This window comes from Zonotrichia albicollis, chromosome 1, assembly GCF_047830755.1.
Source record: "Zonotrichia albicollis isolate bZonAlb1 chromosome 1, bZonAlb1.hap1, whole genome shotgun sequence".
NCBI lineage: Eukaryota > Metazoa > Chordata > Aves > Passeriformes > Passerellidae > Zonotrichia > Zonotrichia albicollis.
Window position 1 is genome coordinate 73,289,673 of NC_133819.1, and position 18,175 is coordinate 73,307,847.

The window sequence follows — 18,175 nt, forward strand, 5'->3', positions numbered from 1 at the left end:
AACTGACCATAGGCCCCATTCCATGTCTCCTCGTGCCCCTGGGAGGGAGAATGTAGAACTGGGAGGGAGTGAGGAAGGGAGGGGTAGAGGGAAAGTTTTTTAATGTCACATTTTACTTGTCATTGTTCTGCTCTGCTTTTGTTAGTAATAAATTCAATTAATATCTCTAATTCGAGTCTGTTTTGCTCATGAGCAAATCATTCATGAGTGATCTGTCCTGGTCCTTAACTCATGAATCCTTTATTATATTTTCTCTCCCCTGTCCAGCTGCAGAGGAGAATGAGAGAGCAGTTTTGGTGGGTGTCTGGCATCCAGCCAGGGTCAGCCCAATATAGTTACCTAACATGACCAAAATGTTAAGTGCTAAAGCAATTACAGTCCTAGTCATTTAAAGAAAGAAATCACATTTTCTTTGAATATTTTTAAATAGAAGAACAAAGCTCCAGAAAATTGACTGTGGAAAATAATCCTCCACTCCTCCCACTCTCCAACAAGCTAGATTAATTTATTTATATTTTGCAACAATAATTCCTATGGTTCTGGCAAACTGATTCAGCTACTCAGAAGAAACAGACTATTTTGGAATAGAAAAATTATCTATGTAGCAGGTGTTCCAACAATTTCAGTGAATTGCACTCTCCAAAATGATACCATGAAATGAAAAAGTCCTCCTAATTAGATGGAGTTTCTTTTAAAGGAGTTTCTTTAATTAGAAACTCCATTAAATATATGTATATACATTTATCACTATGAAATGAAGAAAGAAGTGCTGCTAAACAGGCTCAGAGCTGCTAATGCTCTAGAATAAGCTAGTTTCAGAATTTATGTTTATAAATGAAATTTAGAACCTAATGGTGTCACAACTGTCTTAGTGCAAATAAACATTAAAGAGATACACACTGGGTTTTTTAAAACACAGCCTCTTCAGAAATCATAAGTATCTGCTCTTGTATAACTGAAGGAGAGAAATAGAGACTTCCAAGATAATGTTGAGAGCACTTAAGGTAGTATTTTGCTCTTGGGTCTCTTTCTTAGGGGCCCTCTCTGCACCCATGAACTACAAAAGGAAAAGCTGGAGCCCCCAGTGTCATAATTTACAGCCCTAAAACAGCGAGAGAAGGTGAGGCAAAGCAAAGATCAAGTAGGATTTATGCCTTGTTAAAACTGGCAGCAGTATTTTCTTTCATTACTACCTGAGCATTTTTGTATTGTGTCTTGTGGGAGAAGGAAAGGCCTTTAGTAAAGCCCACTGGATTTTTGGATAGAATATTAATTTAAATACATTCATTTCTTTCCCTGCTTGGGCTTTAGTTCTCCTCCTTTGGCATTTTTTTTCTATACCCAGTGGAACCAGGTATTATTGAAACATTTATAGTTTCTTCCAGAAGAAAATAGTAGAGTTAGTGTAGTAAATATATTTCAATACCCTTCACACTGTGACTGTTATGATGTGGAAATATAATTTTTAAAACTGAGGAAAGGCAATAGTGGTGGTGCAAGCAGCAAGGTCCATGGATTGGCCCAAGCACAAGAATAGGGTATAGGAGACCTGATGTTGGTGCTGTTGGTCTACCAAGAGACTTCAGTGCACAAAGTCAAATTATTTTCTTGCTCTTCCTACAAATAGCTGAAGTTAAAAACACTAAGACTCATGCTAAGTCCTTCATGCTCTTTAAGAGAGGAGCAAATGTAGTTTTACAATATCCTGAAAAGTTACCCCCAACTGAAATATCAGCTTCTGTCTGGAGAATCTGAGATAGCAACCATTGGTCTCCTTGAATAGCTTTTCATTGTATGTTTTTCTTTGATGAAGAAACTAGCAGCTGGAGAGAACAATCTGTTTCCAAGAAAATAAATAGAACTGATCGTCCTGTTTTTCATTCATTAACTGTTCATCTTGGTGAAAAGCAAATATTCAAGTTTAAAACCTGAGTTGTGTTTTAATTTTGAGTTTTTAAATCAGAACTCTCCAGACTTTCTACAAATTTCACTATGTTTTATACTTTCTGGGAATAAACAAATCACTTTTTTTTCTCCTTGTATAGATACTAAGGGATCTATATCCCTTATGTCCAGATACTAAGGGACACCTTCACAGAACCCTGTGTAGTCATATTTTTATTTTAAATGCCCTCTAAATTACTAACACAGGTCCTTAAAACAACCTGTGAAGAGAGTGGAATTTTAAGGTGAAACTGAGGCAGAGAGTAGGTACCTGCAAAGGTGAATGATGCTGAGCATGGGTAGCCAGACTCCTCAGCAGGCACTGATTCCATGTGACAGCATTGCCCCTCCAAAGCCCACATGATCCACAGTATAGGCTGAGGTGCTCAGACCAAATTAACACCTGCCTTCACTCCTCTGTAAAGATCCTGGCAGTGGATCCCATCTGCTCACACCACACTTCACAGTACAGGGCAGCTTGTTTTCAACAAAGATGTACTTTCATCAGGAGCACAGAGTCCTTATTCCCCATAGCACTTCAGAACAAGGACTGAATGTTCCAACTGTACTTCCCTCTTCACCAGATGAATCTCTCGGTCAATTTTTGCAGTGTTGGCACTGTCAAAGTTAAAATTGTGCCTGTTTCATGGCTGAATGGAGGGAGCTAGTCTGCCTTGATGCCAGTCTAGTAGATATATCGAGGACTATTTGATGCTCCAGGGAGCAATTTAAATTTTGTAAAAAGGTACTCTTATACATACAGCTATCACCTTGAAAACAAACCCAGCCCAAAGCCCAAGCATTCAACTGGCTGTGTAGCAAGTGTTTGAAAAATCTTCTTGTGGGCAATAACTATAACAAAAAATAGAATTCCCGCTGGGAAGTAAAACAAGAAGAGTTCAAAATGTATAAATACAACCTGTTGGCTTCACTAGCCTTTCTGAAAAATCTGCTTTCTAATTCCAGAGAATCCTTAATTCACTAATGTAGAAGCATATGCTCTATTCTTAGCTGAATATAATGTAGTTGATAGCTATAACTGCTTCAACAGAATAAGAAACAATATCAGCCAATGTGTACTGTAAATCAGGCAAGATATTTATTTTGTCAGCAGTTGGAATATATAGCTGCTCATGTTAGTTACTATTTCACATTCATCAATACATTTATTTGCTTACTTACAAACTGGCATGAAATGCTACTGCTCTTTCTAGCCAAATAAATTACAAATTATAGACATCATGAACATTATACAGAAATATGAGTTCCACATGAATGAAACACAAGAATGGGGGAGAGAGAGAGACAGAAAGAGGTGCTCACTCTTAAAGATTTAAACCAAATTCTGCTGAGAAAAAGGATCCAAAGGCTTGGAAATCTGTGCTGCCTATTGTGTACATAGTAACATATCCATCCATTCAGTTTAATATTTGCCAGGGAAGTCACAAAGCCCTCTCAGGCTACAGCAGCATATAATCTCCTTGAATGTTTTCCTGAGCTCCTGACTCCGGAATGCATAGATAAGTGGATCAATGATGGAATTGCACATGATGAGGATGAGGTAGAAATTAAAGTGGGACATGAAGCACACACAGTAAGGGTTGTAGGGGCAGGAGATGTAGAAAATCAGGTGTAGGAAAAATGGAGCCCAGCACACAACAAAAACTCCAATCAGGATGGTGAGAGTGATGGCCCCTTTCATGTTGGCCCCTTGGCGAACAGGACCAGTCCCTGGAAGAACAGCAATCTTTTTTATGTGCATACGAGCCATCATAAACATGTGTACATAGAGGGATGCCATGAGAATGAGCATTGTAAAGAACATGCTGATTAGGCAGATGATGACAACACTGCTATCGGAGTAAATGATGAACAAGATGCCTGAGACTGTGCAAGCAGCCCAGATGCACGTGATGATAACACCTACACGCTTCACTGTCATGATATTATGGTACTGAAGGGCGTAAAAGATAGTAAAGTACCTGTCCACTGCTATTGAGAGAAGACTGCAAATTGATGCAAGCAAGGAACTGCAAATGACTGAGTCGATGACATTGTCAATGTTTATGGTAAAGCTTTGTGCATCTGTGTCTGTGTTGTTTAGCAGCATGATGACAATGGTTTCTGATCCATTAGATACACTCACTAGCATGTCAGCCACTGCCAAGCTACAGATGAAGAAGTACATGGGTGAATGGAGGTTCTTGTTCTTGGCTATGGCCACAATGACCAGGACGTTCTCCAGCAAGCTGATGATGCCCAGGGTCACAAACACTTCTGGGGATACAAAGAGTTGCTCGTAGCAGCCTCCTGAGGAGTGGCCCTTTGCATTGGGCTCGCTGGCTCCTCCATGCAGTCTGTAGCTGTGGTTCCAGAAATGGAGAGGCTGGAGTGTCCCACGATGCTGGGTGAAATTCATCTTATGGAGATCCCTTTTGGCTTCCTGCTTCTAAAAATCCCGTTCCTTTTGCATTCCTTTGAAAACCTTCTTTGGCTTTTCAGCTTGGGGAAAAAAAAAAAAAAAGATAAAATAAGCTATGACTGAGGCAGGCAGCAGTTCAGAACACTTTGACTACTGTGAAAAAAATAAGATTTCAGACTCAGAAGAACTGGTTTACACCCTTACAGACACAGTTTCTGATCATCATCACATTTACCTTGGTGATCTATGTCACAGAGTCCCAACAGTCTCTATGTGTGCATCAGATCCTCCCATGTGGTCAGTTCCTCTTTAGCTCACTGGGATGCTGCAAGGCTTTTTTGGTGCTTTCCATCAAAGAGATGCGACCATAAAATGCCCAAGTGACTTCTGCGGAGCAGGAACTCTTTTCAAACTGCAAGCACGAGTCTCACTGTCAGGCAGTGCATGCTGGCTGCCGGTTTCACCGTGTGTGGAAGAGAAAAATATTCAGGGCACTCTCCGCCTCTGCTTTTCTTTCCAGCCAATGGGACTCGGGAGCTGCAGAAAGTGGAGGGGCTGCTGATTCTGAGCCTCTGCGAAACATCTCACGGCACGGCACAGCGGGTTCACATGCAGCACAAGTTACCAGTAGCTACAGGAAGGAAGACAAGCTACCAGAGATTTGCTTCTCTTCTTTAGCTTCTCAGAATAATATTTCAGTGCTGATTTTCAATTAGTAAAACTTTCATAACTGTACAGCAATCTTTGCAGCTGAAGTGATAGATTTTACCTTTCAGATTCTGATTTACTCTGTCTCCTTTTGTGGTACAAATTTGTTCTGCTTTGTAGGTGTGGCAAAATAAGATTAGGGAAGGAAAGCAAAAGAATATATTTTTTAGATTTGGTTCTCTCTCCTAGATCCCCTTTGCCTTGCTACTTTTCTATGCCTTAGCTGTCCATTTCTAGGATGTGTTGCAATGTTACATTATACTCTCTAGTAAGATTCTTAAAATTTTTAAGATATGGAGGCAAGATAAGGACCAAAACCAACATGATCCAAAGTCACAAATGGCTTAATAAACTGTCCTAAATAAAGTAGTTTTTTCCAGGTAATAGGCTTCTTAGTAATCTTATTATTGAGAAGGAAAAGATGATGGAGTTGATTGCAGAAGCCCTGTCACCATCAAGAATTAAGATATTGGGCAGAAAAAGAAAATGCAGTATTTAGAACAGATTATGGAAATCTGCAGAAGACAAAGTTGGAACCTGTAAGAAGTAGAGATCACACAATGGCAATGACGCAAAAGCTTCAATAAATTTCCTAGAAATCCACATGGCCCAGAAGCCCCAGAGGCACAGGGATATCCCTGGCTTACAGAGCTTGAGCTGAAAGTCAGTTTGTGTGCAGTGTGTCAGGAAAAGCCTTTGAGAATAAAGAATAAAAGAATGCCAAAGTAACATGAAGAGAGAGCAAAAGTTGTTTTGCTGCCACATCTTCAAGCATTGCAACTGATGTTTGAAAAACAAGTAAGCTGAACAAAGCCTAAAGAACAAATGGATTTTAAAGGCCATAGAAAAGTCAGTCACTGCACCTGAGTGTAATGTTTGCCAGGAAATTGTTTGAAATAACGTTTCCAGTTGACTACCAATAAGGCTCTGGAGGGGTCTGCATCTGGTGCAAAAATAAAAAGTGCAAATATAAAATCTCAACGTTTTCATTTTCTGTGTATTAGCTGGTTTTAAAGTGAACCAGCTAATAAAGAGGTACAGGATGACAGAATGTGTGTAGAAGCACATCTGTATTTAACATCTGAGCATCAGGATGGAGTGTGATTTTACTTTCACATTTGGATTGCTGTAGACCTATGGTTATTAAGACCTATATCAGAAGAAAAGCCTCAGTCAATATTTTCTGGGCCCTTCTTCAGACATATTGCTTCATAAAACTGAAACATAAACCACCAAGACAAACAAAATAACTTGTGGCACAGGAAATCCCACATTTATCAGTTTGGAATACATGGTTTACCTGCAGCATGCTAGAAATTTAGTAGTTTGCTGCTGAAAGGGTGACATTTGCTTTCCTGTCAAGACATAATGCAAACCAGAATTCAAAAAGATTTTTTTAAATCTAGTTACTGATCCTGAGGCCACTATACAGTATTCACTAACTCCTGACATAGACAGGATATGCACACCCAAACATTAAAGAATAGAACTACAGAAAAATTATATAAAGACTGATGTGGGAGAACAGCATCTCCCCAGATAACCTATCTTTTCTACACCTGCATCCAAAAGTGTGTAATCTTCAAATTATCCCAGTGGCCACTCAACATCCCTTCTTTCATGAATGTCTCCATGCTGGAAGTGCCCACAGCACAGGGATCTCTCCCTTCACCGACTTAGATGGACCTAGATCAGGTGAGCCTGGCAAGAATAGAGAGAAGCTTCCTCCAGGCAGTTTCATCCAATTATTTGTCTATTTGCCTCCTGGCTCCTCCCTTTCTCTGTACATTATCTCCATTCTCACCCCCATTTATGTTTTGCTTTGATCTCTTCACCCAGAAGCTATCCAGATGATGCTCCATCTTTTATTTTTTGCTGAATGTATCATTAAAATGCAATATTTGTTATAGCAATGGAAAGAAAAGCCCACTTTTTTTCTCACCCACAGCTATCCCTCCCCTCCAAACTTCTGCTTATGCTCTGCACTCTTGGGGCACATTTGTTTTAGTGCTTGCCACTCATATTTTTGGGATGGGGTTTCATTACGGGAAGCAGCAGACTAAAGGTAGCTTAGCAACTTAGCTGAAACACTGAAGAGGTGATGCACCTCTTTAGTTAGAGCAGGTGATCAGCCTGCTCTAACTAAAAGGCAAAACAAGCTATTTTTTAAAATGAGAGGAGATGTATGTATATCTAATTACTTATATGGTAAAAGATAGATGCATGTCTCAGGCTCCTATTTAACAAAAAATAAACCCTATAATGCTAAAATTGTTCAAAGTATCCTAGATCTCTCATGTCTGAAGACATGTTAATATTTCAATTATCTTTTTCAAAGATGATACAAATATTGCATAACAGATACCGCCAAAATTATTTCTTAAATTTAAAAACTAAAGCTGAGAAAATATTTATTTTAAAAGTGGTGGCTTGCTTTTGAACACCATGGAAAACCAGCCATGATTGCAGAAAACTAGAAACTGATAACAGTGATATACTAATATGAGCTCCAGCTCTTAAGAGAAATAAACCATCAACAAAGATTTGAGCAAAGCCTCTCCTTTTTAATATAACTCCCCCATGTTCTATGCTCTGTTTGCAGATACTCTTTGACACCCTCTTTCTGGACAGGGTTACAATCATCTCCACCTCACAATATTTTCTAGAGATGAATTATCCTCTGCCAGTTGAACTTGAAAGTGAGAAAAAAGCATTCACTGAAATCAATGAGCAATCCCAAAAGTGATACAAGAAGACAGGCATGAGCAGCCTGTACAGGTTCACTGTGGGAGAAAAAGAAAGGTAGAGGGATTTCTCCCAGGCCCTTTCTTGCTCAAATGCCCACTGTGTGAGATCTCTTTGAATCCCATGACCATGTAACCCAAGCACAGAGATAATATTCAGCACTTCAGCATCTGTAAGTGGAAATAGAGGAGTGGCTCTGGGAAGCTGGGTAGAAGGGGGAACCAAAGAAGCAGATTATTAACATTTAATTAGTCCCTTGGCATTGTGTGACTACCCTGGTACTGTCCAAAGGGCGATGCTGCATTTACATGCACAAACATAATTTGTGGAGGAGTTTGATTACACGTCCTCAGATCCAGTTTTTCTGTGCATTCAAAAACTCAAGTCTGTAACTGCAGTAAAAACTGTGGCATATTTTAGCATGCTGATTTTGAAATTTTAAAAAAGAAACAGGCAATATAACTTTGGAAGCTTTTATGAGGTTTTAGTCTGCATCATCTGTCTATGTAGCAGCAGCCAATTCCACCTAACACTCAAGATACGAAAAATTATTAAAATAATACAATGTACTTCTACCTCCTATCCACAGATGTCTTTGGAAGAAACATTTCTTTGATTCTTTCTAGTTCACTAAATTAGCCTCTGACGAATACAGGGACACTTTTTTGCTGACATTTTTGGACCAGTAGTTTTCTTTTGGTCTCACAATATCCCTCTGGATCAAATCTCTGTTCTTTAGTCTGCCCATCATTCACCTGTCAACTCACTACAATCTCAAAATCTCTGGGTGATGCATTCTCTATTGACATTCCTATTAGTGATGGAGATATTAAAAAAAATAACAAAACATTCCCATACTGTGTTGCTTCCCAGTGTTTGGGATTTTGATCACTGTCTCTTGGGATCATATGCAAATAAAAACACTGGTCAGTGGAAAACTGGTCTAATATATTTTCACCTAGCACTTTTTTTGGGGGCACTGATTGCCTCACAATCTTACTCTTTTAAAGTGAAAGGAGTTTTAAATCAAGAGACTCCAGTGTCGAGAGCAGGAGTCTCGGTAGCTTGCCTCTTTTCCTCATGTCTGCTAGTTACAAGAAGAGGAGAATTGTTTAGTCAGTCTGGAGACTGAAGGCACATAATGTTGATCATTCTGGCAAATGATATGTTTGTACTTACTTGAAAATGCTGTAAATGTGCAGAAGTAGAATGCTTTTCATTAAAATGGCATGAGAACCATCGAAGCTTTAAATACTAAGCTGTTTAAATCTGATCTCATTGCCATTTTAGGTGATCAACATTATGATGATGGATATTATTAATTTGCAGTCAATGCAGCAACCACCATCCTTTTAGTTTTTTCTCACTCAGCCATCTCAGAAATAATCAATTTTCTTTTCCTGGCTTTTAGATTTAGGTGCTTGCCTGTTCAGACTCATCTGAAGCACTTTTTCCAAGTGACTCCACAATCTCCTCAGTGTTAATATCCCTCTCCAAATATCTTCCAAAAAGACATGCAGCAGCATCTGGGTTTAGGTACAAAATAAATATTGCCACCAATCCAGATCATCAAACTCCAAAAAAATAACATGTATTCTTTTATAAATAATTTATGATTTTTAAAAATAAGCTGTTAACCTGGTCTTTTTCTTTATCCATGACATTTGAACATAAATATGGCAGAAGTAATACTTCTAACATCTACATACACTTCTTTACTCCCTATATGTACCTGACAGGGCCATTCTCAACACTACCATTCTTTCTCTCACTTTAGATCATGAGATAATTTTATATTATGAAGTTTAAAAAGATCTTCACTTTTCTAGTCTATCATGTTCACTTTTCTGTCATAATGATACTCGGTTTTTATCTGTGAAAGAAATGCAATGACGTTTCCTTCTAGCCAAAAAACAATCTAGTCAGCCCAGCTGTCTAACCATGAAAAATGTTATGTCTCATTATAGTTGAATAACAAGTGGAGAGCCAGAGCAGAAAAACTGGCAGATCATCATCTAAAGAAAGCTCAGGATTGTGCTGTGGGAAAAAGCAGCTGTTTTGTATGATGTCAAATCACTTCAGTTTCTCAGAAAAGTCCTCTGAGTGGGAGTAACCAAAAGTTAGTGTGAGATGCAAAGCTGCTCACTGGCTTGAGCTTTTTCTTCCAGTCCACTCACCTCTGAGTGTGGCTGTTTTTATTCCAGTGGAAAAGTTAGACATTACCACGTAGTCATTTCTTAGGTAGCCTTGCAGGAAGGAAGAGTTGTGTACTTAGTAGGCATTTTTCAAGATGCATAATTTATGTTTGAAGGGTCATACATACATACATACATACATACATATATTCATAGATCTATACATACATACATACATATATGCATATATACTGTTACCAAAAACCAGATTATTTTAACCCTTACTGAATGTTCTGTACTAAAATTTGCATATATATATATTTATATTCTATATCTGCACAGTGGATTTTCACAGTTTCCATTCATTTTGGTAGCTCCTCTAAGCACTGTGTTTCTCAGCAGAGATATTGAAGCAGTCCCGGACAGAGTCTGCAGGGAGTGCTTAAGTTACTTGTGAATTGTTTGCCTTCATAGGAGTTCTTTGAAGCAGCTAGAAATCCCAGAGTCATAATGTGGTGTAAGACATAAAGCAGACACACCGGGTGATGTGACAAGTGAGTGAGTCAGCCAGCAGAGGTGTCAGGATAAGACTAGATGAAAAGACAACCCTGAGAGTAATTCCCTGAGGTAAGTGCATCGTCACTGACATACAGTCCAAAATTGTCATTGTTTTCTCTGAGAACTGGGCACAGAAGGGAAAAGTACAAAATGTCTAGACTTTTGAAGTGTTGCAGTGTATCTGCAGTGATTTGATTTCCTGATAACCTCTTTACAACAATCATCAGCGTATGGTGAGAAGAATACCCCCTTTCATCTTGTGACAACAGTTGTTCCTCCTTTGAACATCTCTGGTACTTTAAAAAGTCTGAGTTACAAGATTATATTGTTAATGAGGCTGACCCAATGGAAAGCAGAAATATTTTATTTTCAAAGCTCTTGTAGAACATTCTTCTGAAATTAGGGGCATGAACCAATTCCTGGTTTTGAATAGCAGATTTGCTCTGGGTCATTGCTGAGAGTGTCTAGCCCTCACTGAAGGGTTGTTTTTCATAAACTCAGGAAGAGTCTCCTTTCTTCACTTTTCAGGACAAAGTATGCCTTATGAATAATTTTCCTCTCTACTCATGGCATATAGATTTTATGGCTTTCTGTGACAGAGGCTGATGACTTTCTGCCATAACAGATCCTTATGAAAATGAAAGGTTGAATGTATATATGAGAGCAGTGCAATAAATTAAATAGATAGCTCATGTCTTTATGGTGCTCAAATTCCACACTTTATGGTTGTTAAAAAAAAAAGAGCAGAAGGGAGAGAAGGTAGCCATGGTAGAAGAGTAACACTTGAATCACCTTTATGGCTGAGAAATTAACCTGGACTAGGAGATGCTTTTACTTCAACAGACAAGATGGGACTGGTGGCAGTCTAAATCCTAAAAGTGAGTTAAAGATTGATAAGGGCTAAGAAGCAGTCTATAGAACTGTAGGTGAAGGAATATAATCTTTGAGAAGTGACCAAGAAAAGCCCTGGAGTTCTCAACCTGGACTGAAATTCATGTGTTAGTAATATTTTATCTGTCTTTTTACAGTAAAGAGATTTTGCTGAAGCTAACTGTTTAATTGAGAGGAAAGAGGGTTGTTTGAAAGCTTTGAGAGTTAAAACAGGGAAAAACAAAGTACCAAAAGATCCTCACATGCTGTGTGTCAGATTTTTCAATGAGGAAGGGAGTCTCTGCAGCTGTGTAAACTAGGATGTCAAATAGCTCTTGGGCAGACTCATTCAGGTTGCCCTCTACTCCAGAGTAAATCTTACTGTGGTGCTGTGTGAGCACCAGAGATGAGATTTCTTTCTCACATCTGCAAGAATGAGGTAGAGAATTGTAAACATGGGATGCAAGGGAAACAAAGCCAATTTAAATGCATGTTACATTTACTTTCCAATATAGGAAAGCAGAAAACAAAGCTAAAATCCCTCCAAGGACTGTTTGCCTGGACAAGCATATATCAAAATGCCAGCATGCGACACCTTAGGGTACTGTGAATTCCTGCAGATAACTGAAAAAAAATTATTAAACAAAAAATATCCTGAAAATGTTAGAAATTTAATCAGGTAAAGAAAATCACAGAAAAATTAAGAAACTTGTAAAAAATGCCCAAGCAACATAAAGGATTTTTCATCACCTTGGGAAGCTTTGATTAGCTCTCTCAAAATTTATATGGCAGATAACTACATCCTGGGAAGAACTGACTGATTCAGATTTCTTTCTGAGAAAAGCAACAATTATTGCTGATAATATTAAATAAAACTTCTTTAGCAAGTTATTTTAAGAACAAATGCTACGGCGTTTTTTCCGGGCTGTCTTCAAACTCAGATACACAAAGTATAATTAAATCATATTGTGTGTTTTCCTAAAAAATTCTGTTTCATCCTCCTTACTTTAATAAATGAAATTCAGAGCTTCTTTGAAAGACATCAAACAAGCATCCTTTTTCTCTGCCTTTGAGGAGGTTTTCCTTATAATTTTAGAAAATGCTTGTCAAGACAGAAGAATAGCAAAACAGAGGACTGAACTAGCTTATTTGTGCTACTGAATCTATATGATTTATCACATGCTTAGTGACAGACTAATTCAGTTATGCTACATCATGGCCAGAACTATAACCCTGCCTTAAACAGAGCCATAGTTTCCCTATTACAGCTCTTAAGCAAAATGGATTACCTCTGTTTACTTCAGATTGTAATGAGAGTCTTATAACTCTCATTATAAGACTAGAGCTGCTAGAGCAGCTGAAACCCACAGAGGTTCTGAGAAGCAATAAAAAGCAGATAGAGAAGAAAATCAGACCTAAGTTCAGCTGAGAAGCTATTGATGGAAAGAAAGGGCACAACCTTCCCCATCAAATTTTGTGAGTGCAGATATATGTGTGACTTTTACATTTTGGGAAGTGCAAGCACTGCTAAGTCCTGAAAGATTTTTGTTTTAAAACAGCTCTTATAAGCATCTCTCTGTATGGTAGGCTAGCAGTATAAAAAGGATTTTTCTGCAATGAGTATAACAAGCTATTTTTGAGGTTTATCATCTTTTTTCCTATCTCTCTTAGTATAAAATTCCCAAAAATGATAGTTAGCTAGGTCACTAAAATTCAAGCTAGTGATTTTCTGCATTAAAGTAATTAAAATCACTCTGAGACAGAAGAGGGTAGTTTTCTGTCTCAGAGGCATGGAAGACGTGTAATTGCATTTCAATTAATTTACAGGACAGAAAAGAGAAACAAGGATGAAGTAGTACAGGTCTGTTTTAGCTATCAGATATGGCAATGTGCTCTCACTGCTTGCTACATGACAGTGCTTTAGTACATTGTATTAAACAAGCAAGCAATTTAAAGGTCAGTTAATGACATCATTTTTAGAAAGGCAGTGTCTTCTGTTGAATATATAGCTAAAAGAGTGTATGATAAATACGTTATAAATGTATGAATATTTGTCATTCTTCAGTTGTGGGAACTCTTTTTAAATCAATGGCAAAATTTTTACTAATTCATTAAATACTTATCTATCTTAGTTACCATTATCCTAAGTCTGTTTTTGTCAGCCATCTTTCATTTAGACTAGGACATACAAAACAAAAAAGAGTAAGCTCTGAGGTGTATGTTTCTACTTAATTTGCCAAATAACTGAGAAGCCAGTAATCCATCCTTAGTGACAAAGACTATAATTATTCCCTTTCTTATAAACTCATCAATTTACTGTGAACAAAACAAATTTTTGCCAGATTTAGCATTGTACTCTTCAAAGCAACAGAGAATAAATAAACTGAAATTATGTGTCCTACGAAACTATTCTTCTTTATGTAAATACTGTGTGGATGATGGTTTGGGAGGAACACACAAATTCAACTAATGTGCAAATTACTCCCTTCAAAACTTCTCTTGGCATAAAGCTGGAATTCTGCACATGAAATAGAAGCATTTGTTTGTATGAAATTCAGTTTCTGTTTGTCAAGGCAAGAGTTTTCTCAACTTGTTCTTGAACTGATTTTTTACCAAAAAAAAAAAATTATCTCTTTGTCACAGATAAAGTGGGAGATTCAAAGTTTATTGGAGAAGCCCTCCCATGGAGTCATGAGGGGCAGAAAGGACCTCCTTGCTTCCTAAGCTCCTTCTCAGAGAGGATCCCAGGGGGCAGCTTGATCCAATCTTAGGCGCAGTCTTTGTCAACAGCTTAAGTAACTTTGTCCCACAGTATTAAAGATGGCAAATTAGATATGTTTATATAAAATTAATTATTTATTATGGGAAATGATTAGACAAAAGATCTTAATCAGAATTATTTGCTACTTAGTATGTAGGCTAAAATTACTAGTTCTTTACAATACAGTATAGTGCACTATGTAAAAGCAAATACTTATATTAAAGCTAGCAAAAATTATTAAGTAGAGGTTGTTGTAATTCACCACATAAAATCTTGTGGGCAGATTTCTTTCACTCACCCTTGAGGAGTGTCCTTGGGAGGCAGCTCCACTTCAAGGGAGGGAACACCATACACACACTCCATGAAGGAATATGCTAGAGGAAGCTACAGTGAAAAACAGTGGACTGAATTATGACAGCATAAAGTGTGTGGTTTGTGCTGCCACCAGAGCTGCTCTGCTCTGCCACGCTTGCGAATGTGCTGAGATCTAGGGCTGGAGTTATCCTACTGTTCTTCTGCCATACTCCTCCTCCTTTGTACAAAGTGATGTCTCTGATGAGCTTATAATCCTTTCTTCTTGCATGCCTTCCTGCTAGAGGTTTAAGAAGCAAGTTTTTTTCTCATGCCTTCCTTCTCTGTGTGAATAAACTTAAACTACATCCTTAATACCCATGTTTAGACCCTAACTAGACATTGCATGTCAACCATGTCCTTTTGTCTTGGGAAAACTCTGGGCTGCGAGAGATTTTATATGTCAGGCTGCAAGACTTCTGTATCACTACCAGAGAGCAATGAAATGGGGGCCAGCAGACATTTCCAAGCTGAAGCAAAGGTAATTTAATCCAAATCCACCGCAAAAAAAAAATAAAAAATCAACACCTCCTTCTTCTCAGCTGCTAGAAGAGGATTAAAAAGCAAATAGCAAGAAGCGACTATTCTGGTCCCATTTTCACTAAAAAGGTGTCATGTCAAACTACCTTTGACCATTTCCTAATCAAGTTTCTCCAGTCATCAATTTTTTTCTTCTGCTCATCCTGAAAAAGGATGTATCTTAATACTGGGTATTCAAATAGCTGTTCTAGACATTTTCCTGAAAGTCAAGACAAGTACTGAAGAAATTAATGAGAAAATTTTCAAGTTAGAATTCAGTGAAGCTTTGAAAATTAAAGCATTGCAAGGTTTGCTGATCATTAAAACAATGCTCCAGTAAGCTGAAGATAGATTGTTGATATTGTAAAAGATCTAAATCACCTTTTCAGGTTAATGAATTCTGGATGTGGCAGAGAGAAATAAACTGGAGCTGAGATAAACCACTGAGCTCATGAAATGATACCTACATTCATAATTTATTTAAACAAAAGTGAAACATTGTTTTGCCTTTTTTACACAGACATGACCAGATGTAATTGATACAGATGCCAATGACCAAACATGAGCAGTGCTATAGAATTCAATACAGAACATGCTTTGGGATATTCTTCAACTAAATTACTCCAGAATAATTGCAGTGTGAATAACTCTTACTCTGGGTGTGCAATGTACAAAAAAGCAGGATGATTCTGAACTTCACCTCAACACAGCAAACCTATAACTTTTCAATACATCAGCCAGTAGGCATATTTATAGGTAATTACTACATAGTAAAAAAATGTTAAGATTTCTGTGGTGATCAATGAAAGTGGTGCTCCTTGCAGCTCTTGTCACCTCTGTATTGCCCATGGATAATCTCTGTTCATTGTTCCACCTGGGAAAACCTGTAGGAATGTGAGTACAGTGCTGCAAGTTCTCTTGTAGTCATCAATAAGAGCAGTGTAGCTTAAGATCAGACTCTATCTCTCTTTCCATGACCCAAGAAAGCGTTTACAGCACAGCTCTTGAGTGAGAGGGGAAAAGAGAGATATCAACAAGTTATGAGTCACTCCTTCAAGGTTCTGTGTATGTTTTGATACCTTTATATATGAGATGTTGATACCCTTCATTGGTTTATTTGAGCTTGGATGCTTACACCATGAGTTTACTCCCCTGAGGAGCCGTGAAGTAAGAAAGAGCCCTGAGGCATTTTCACCTCTCTGTGCACACACATCATCCCTGACAGACAGCTCTCCCGACACTTTCAGACAGCTGGCTAGTTGACTCTCTATTCTTATGCATGAGTTTTATTCTCACAGTGATTTTCCTAAATCTTTGCTGCTGTATTACATTTGCCTATTGGTTTTATATGCCTCATTATCTATTCTTCTTTATTTAATTTGATTTTTCCTCTCAGGTCATGTTTTCAGGACCTCTGGTCATTCTCACGGCTGTTCTCTGGACTTCCTCCATCTGGTCTGTGTCTCTTTTTAACCATGAGTCAGTAAGGTTAATGGAATTTAAATTTACACTATTGCATGACTGATGCTTAGTTCTCTGAGCTTGTTTTGCTAATGCTCTTACACTACACTTTACTGCATTTTTCAAATCTATATGAAAGATTTGCCTAAGAAGCTTATGGGTAATTTTTGTTTGTTTGTATGGTAAATCCTCTCCATAATGTTTAGAAATTATCTATAATGATCAGAAAAAAACAGCCATTCATTAAAAATTAATCAGGAAGGATTTGGATGGTTGTTTTTGCAGCTGCAAATTCAGTAGCTAGCAGAAATTGTTAATTAATCACTTTTCATGCACTTTCATTTCAGAATCCAGGAAAACAGAAACATGGTCCTGACTTCTGTGCTTTTTATCCCTGTATGCCAACAGAAACAGAATTATTCTCAACATATTTCCTCAAATGTCTACTTCCAAGTCCCACAGATGCAGCAACTGTGAATCTTTTTCTGCCAAACTGTAGCTGTTGGCTTAGTCCCTGGTAGCAATAATTTACATATTATTGAGTTCCACACCCGTAATAGGTCAGGAGCTCTCCTGTCAGAAAAAAAAAAAAAAAAAAAAAAAAAAAAAGACAGACCCATTTTCCAAAGTCAATTTTACCTTACACAATAGGATTCACATATGCCTCGGGTCTGGATGATTCTCGCTGAAAATGTAGTCCTCTTTGTTTTCTTTGCAAATACCACTATGTTTCAGAGACTTTCTGCAGCAGAGTTTTCCTTTAACTAAAAAAGAATGCTGATTTTTCTGATTTGAAGTAGGGGTTATAAGCCCTTGTGTAACTATCGATTGGTTAAAGCAGAACGACTCCTTTTTAATATGTGATAACAGCAAGAGAGAATTCATTTTGTGAATTCTTCACTGCTATTTAAAGAGATCAGATTATTGTTTTACACAATTGAAATAACGTAAAAAGATATAATTTTGTCCAGATTTCCTTAATGGTCCTCTGTCACAGTTTTAAAATGTGTCCTTGCTTTTTCTTCTATTGTTTATAGTTTGCAGTTGCCTAAAGTCTATCTAGTTGACATGGGAATCTCAACTCAAAAGATTAATCCCAAGCAAGAATAATTGCAGACAGATTTTTTCTTTCAAGCATTACTGTTATAGAAGAGGGATAGTCATGCACAAAAACAAGCTCTATGTCAGCTGGCATGGAGAAAACAAAGATCATCTTTACCTTCGAGGGCTTCTTTCCAAACAGCCATGCTGACTGCTCATGGGTACTACTAGCAAGGGCTACAGCTCAAGTAGTGCTGGACAGAACGGCACAAATGCTGCTGCAGAGCAGCAAGAGGGTACAGCTGGGTCTCCACTGGATGAAACAGACCCTCTGCTACAGATTTTCTTTCTTCTGTGCTCCTGCTACGGATAAGCACCACTTAAAACTCAACCGCCTGCTGGCTGGCCCCCCAGCATTGTTCTGGCTTTTTTAAAGCTGGCTTTCCCCAGAGATGATGTAAAGGGAAAGAAATAATAAAATGTACTAGTGACAGCACAGCACTACACATTAGAAAGGGGAAAAAAGTTATGTTTCCTGGTAGTGTGCTCCTCCACACCATAGCAATATCTTCTCCCTTCTCCTCTGCTGTGTCTTCAAATGAATGGATGTTTGATATAGCATTTGACATTCCTGACATATCCTGCTTTATTCTAGATACT

At 38.0% G+C, this 18,175-nt stretch overlaps 1 protein-coding gene across 1 annotated transcript; it reads right to left on the minus strand.

Annotated features, from left to right (window-relative positions):
• Positions 1–3,021: 3,021 nt before the first annotated feature.
• On the minus strand, positions 3,022–4,873 carry MC4R (melanocortin 4 receptor). The gene is made up of 2 exons (XM_005481660.4): positions 4,602–4,873; positions 3,022–4,446 (listed from the first exon to the last, which is right to left on the minus strand). Exon 2 carries the CDS (start codon positions 4,361–4,363, stop codon positions 3,368–3,370), a length of 996 nt encoding a protein of 331 aa, XP_005481717.2. The 5' UTR covers positions 4,364–4,446; positions 4,602–4,873; the 3' UTR covers positions 3,022–3,367.
• Between the last annotated feature and the right edge of the window lie 13,302 nt (positions 4,874–18,175).

Coding starts and splice junctions, on each gene's coding strand:
- MC4R (XM_005481660.4), bottom strand. CDS start 4,363: ATGAATTTCACCCAGCATCGTGGGACACTCCAGCCTCTCCATTTCTGG.